The sequence below is a fragment of the Austrofundulus limnaeus genome, unplaced genomic scaffold (genome assembly GCF_001266775.1).
Source record: "Austrofundulus limnaeus strain Quisiro unplaced genomic scaffold, Austrofundulus_limnaeus-1.0 Scaffold318, whole genome shotgun sequence".
NCBI lineage: Eukaryota > Metazoa > Chordata > Actinopteri > Cyprinodontiformes > Rivulidae > Austrofundulus > Austrofundulus limnaeus.
Window position 1 is genome coordinate 392,443 of NW_013952720.1, and position 1,290 is coordinate 393,732.

The following is a 1,290-nucleotide window of genomic DNA, read 5'->3' on the forward strand; positions in this document are numbered from 1 at the left end:
ACAGTAAAAATACACACCAAACACAAGTCTGAGACTCAACTCAAAAACTGTTATACCTATGGGAGGGGGGGGACCAGGTTTTTTGGGATGGTCTTTGCCCCTCCTGCCCCCCTTGGTGGTGCCCCTGTTACATGACTCTCAGCTACTACCACCTCTAATTTTATGTTTGCTTCTGTTGACTGTTAAACTAAAATAAACAGATTTTAATCACAAACATTTTAAGTCATGCTAGCAAACAATCTTCTCTGAAATAGAGAAACTTTTTCTGAACATTAAAATAAGAATTTATCAGTCAAAACAAGATAAGAACAACATTTACAGTGTAAGGTTCAAAGCTTCAACAAACAGAGCAGATCTTACCTTCCTGCAGGTCGTTGTTGTTGTTCGTTGAAGGACTGATGCTGTCCTTCTGAGGTCTCCTGAAGCCTTTTTTGAATGATCTTTTAATTTTATCCTTGAAAGAACCCATCTTTTACCTGAAGCTCTGAGCAGCGACACACCTGAGACTCATCTAACAGAAGCAGCTCCAGAAAGCTGTATAAAAGCAAACAGGAAGGGGTTTTCCACGTTAACACTTTCACTTTCTTTTTCTTTGAAGCTGCTGTAAAAACATGGTCTCTCACTGGAGAACCTGATTTCTTGTAAATCACAGGTGCTCTGAGTCTCAACTTCTTCCTGATTTACTGTTTTAGTTAAAGCCAGGAGGGTTTGATCCTCCTGCAGAGTGGATTTAAACTTAGTAAAGATTATTTAAACTGAAGACATGTTTCAAATTAATCTATGGGAATTACCCTGGCCTTTTCTGACAGTGAAGAAAACCGGTTTTAACAAAACTGAGTTTAATTTTCTGTTTGCGTTGAGAAAAAAACAAAAGTAACAAACCAACCGGATTTTATTTTTAAAAATAAAAAAGTGACGATGGTACAAGAGTTTAATTAATGTTGGCAATAACTGCTATAAAATGTTGATGGACCTGCTTATATAAAACCATGACCATTAGCCATTATGGGCACAAAGTGTAAAATATATTTTCCATTATTTAGCTCACTGTTCTTGCATTTAGCTAATTTTTACTAAATGTTAAATTTAAATGTTAAAAAACTGGTTTAAATATTAAATCCTAAAACTAAGGGCCAGTTTCCCGTGCAGGGATTAAGCCTAGTTCTAGATTAAATCCCATTTTAAACCAGGATTTATTGAAACAGCTTTCTTAGTTATGGATTACAGTAGTCCCAGACTTGTCCTAGTCTTGAATTAAATAATCTTTCTTAGAGGAAGACGAGCTAATCC

The 1,290-nt window shown here is 36.0% G+C and overlaps 1 protein-coding gene across 1 annotated transcript in view; it reads right to left on the bottom strand.

Moving 5' to 3' along the window:
• The window catches only part of si:dkey-196h17.9 (uncharacterized), a gene marked incomplete in the record, with an annotated part of 8,931 nt that extends 8,381 nt beyond the window's left edge, over positions 1-550 (bottom strand). The window contains 1 exon segment of the mRNA XM_014022082.1: positions 361-550. Within this exon segment, the coding sequence (XP_013877536.1) occupies positions 361-469 (109 nt within the window).
• Between the last annotated feature and the right edge of the window lie 740 nt (positions 551-1,290).